General features: G+C 28.3%; 1 protein-coding gene across 1 annotated transcript; it reads right to left on the bottom strand.

The window, feature by feature from the left end:
- Positions 1–267: 267 nt before the first annotated feature.
- LOC101491878 (uncharacterized) lies at positions 268–1,452 on the bottom strand. The gene has a single exon (XM_004499039.4). The coding sequence runs from the start codon at positions 1,351–1,353 to the stop codon at positions 466–468; it is 888 nt and encodes a 295-aa protein (XP_004499096.1). The 5' UTR covers positions 1,354–1,452; the 3' UTR covers positions 268–465.
- Between the last annotated feature and the right edge of the window lie 1,435 nt (positions 1,453–2,887).

Here is a 2,887-nt window from a genome sequence, read left to right as displayed (position 1 = left end):
AAGAATTATTGTTACAAGTGCGAGTTAACTGGTGTATCATTTTATTAGTTGAATAAACGATAAATTAATCGACACACGACTAATCACTTTAAGAGGCTGTTTGTGGACTAAGCATCAAATTCGTATGAAAAATACAATAATATATCATTATGGATTGTAAAACACTACGTAGAAGAAAACAAACAAAATATGTTTATGCTTACACTATACATCAAAGAGCCTCAAAATAATGCTACACATGAACTAATTATACGTGGCAATAAAGAATTTTGTATAATTACAATACTTATATATATGTATTATAACAGCTTCTGTTTACACAGCTTAATTACCCTTAAGGTACATATTGAAAAATTCAACAAAAGAATACAACATATTCAACATAAAAAAAGACAAAAAAGAACAACTCTATTCAAGAAATTGCATGATAATAAAGATCATCATCATGATCATGATCAACATGAATTAGAGTCCAAATCCAGACAACCTTCCCAAAATCCCTTGTCTATAAGGCAAAAAAGTTCTCTTCTTCATATCTTGTGACTCAGCTTTCTTCATAGCATAATGCATTTCATGAGCTGAAACTTGTCCTTTTTTCTTCGACCCATTATTGGAAAACGTTTCCGAAGATCTAAAGCTTGAACCTTTAACTTCTTCACTCTTCTTACCAACAAAGTATTTCTTCAATGGATCCTTACTTGACCCTCTTCCTTCCGAAGCACTACGAAACAACAACAAATCACTCAATTTCCACCTCCTCGAACCCTTCGAATTGTTCGATTTCGTTTCCTCTTTGATGTTACTACGAGGTTGTTGTTGTAATTTTGAGTTTTGTTCTTCTAATGATTCCCATGTGTAGTTTGATTTTCTATAAGGAGAAAGTGATCTTGTTACTCTTCTACCGGAATTGTTCGATGATGTTGTTGACTCTGTTCTTTCTCTGTCTCTTCCTCTGTTGTTTTGTTGCTTAACAACTTTTGTTTCTTCGTTTGTTAATGGTTTGATTTTACCACCATGGAAGAGTTCTTCAGCTGAACGTGATGATTTGTCTGTTTGATTAACTAAGAAAGCGAAACCACTTTCTTCTTTATCATCAACTTTGTTGTTGATGATTAACGATGATAATAATGTTTCATCTTGACTTTCTGTGAAATCCTCGTGTTGCACTTCAATGGATGATAAGTAATCAATTTCACTATATAATTCAGAGAGTCTAGAGGGACTTGTAGGGGCACTTAGGTAATATTCACCAAAACGTTTTGGTGAAGAAGGAGGACTTAAAAAAGGTGAACTCATTGTGCCACTATTGAAATTAAATGTCTCCATATTGGAACTTTGTATCATCACTTCCATATTAATGTCTTTTTTCAAATTTCGATTAATCTAAGGTTGTTTTTTTGTGTGTGTGTATATTGGTTTATGATTTGGGTTATTAGCAAAATGTTAATGTGAGAGATGTGAGTATTTATATATGAATATATAGGGAAGGTGATGAGAAGGATCATAATGAAAATTTGATGTGAAAAGGCATAGAGATTGTTTTTGTTGACCATTATATTGGATATATGTTATTATTAATTAAGCCGCCTATTAATACCGTTCACTATTGTTTAGTAAGTAAAATGAAAATTCTAAGTTGTTGTAGCATGTGAGTGGATAGAAAACAAATATTTGTTGCCCCACATTGGTGAATTTTATACTATGGTTTGGTAAGCAAGTATGTAATGTAGTAATAATATATAGTAAATTGTTTTTTTTTTTAGAGAAATTATATATAACTTGTTATTGTAGCTAAACTTGATCTAATCTTCTAATTAAGGGCATACAGCTGCTAGCGGATTGAAGTTGACGGTTGAATTATATTTATAATTAGATGCACGTGTTATAGTAGGTAAATTTGTACATAATTATAATTATATTAAATTATACCAACTCATCCATCTTCTCTTTTTAATATTATTTTTTATAATATTATAGAATGAAATTTTAAGTTGACTATATGGATGTAATATAAATCACCATCGCCCTATAGGTTTCAAGACATATTTGTCTCATTTATCTATCTATTACTCTTGGTCAAATTGGAGCTGCTAATAAATATGAAATCATGTATTATTATTTTATCATGTGACAAGTGACATGATTATTAGTTTTTTGAGTAATGACAAGGTGATATTAGAATCTAGAAGAACATAATTGACCCAAAAAAAGAATCTAGAATAACTTGCCAATTCAACCTATAATTAAAATAAGTTACTAGATTAACTATATTAATTAAGACATCCGTCTATTTTCTTTCGTAAAAAAGAAAAATAATATTATTTAACATATACACTCTTTAACATGTACATTTTGGTTATTAATTTTTTAGAAATCAACATATTGTATCTCGCAATATATGTCCGTTGACTTTTTAAACACTAAATTATTTATAAAATACATGTGTAAAACAATAGCGCAATGCTCGTTCACCGTTAAAGTAAAACAAGTTTACTGACGATATATTTAAAGGTCATTGAATCTCCCTAACACATAATTAGTTTCAAAATATATTTAAAAAAAGTATAGTGATATGATAAAATAATAAAATCTCATTAAATATATATATATATATATATATATATAATTTAATTGTTATGTATTTATAATTGTAAAAAGTTTTACACTTTATCACAACTAATCAAATATATTTAGAGATAGTTAATTAGTTATGGTAAAAGTCAAATATCTATAATAATTTAATGGTTGTTATTGACTGATACCATACATTTTTTTACACATATATATAAAATGAATCGACACATGTATACACTCTTATTTGTATTTATTAATTTTAGCATTTTAAACTTTGCTTGTGGTGGTTGTAAGTTTTTATTTATTCATTTTT

Source organism: Cicer arietinum, chromosome 4, assembly GCF_000331145.2.
Source record: "Cicer arietinum cultivar CDC Frontier isolate Library 1 chromosome 4, Cicar.CDCFrontier_v2.0, whole genome shotgun sequence".
Lineage (NCBI taxonomy): Eukaryota > Viridiplantae > Streptophyta > Magnoliopsida > Fabales > Fabaceae > Cicer > Cicer arietinum.
This window is presented reverse-complemented; position numbering and strand designations above follow the sequence as displayed.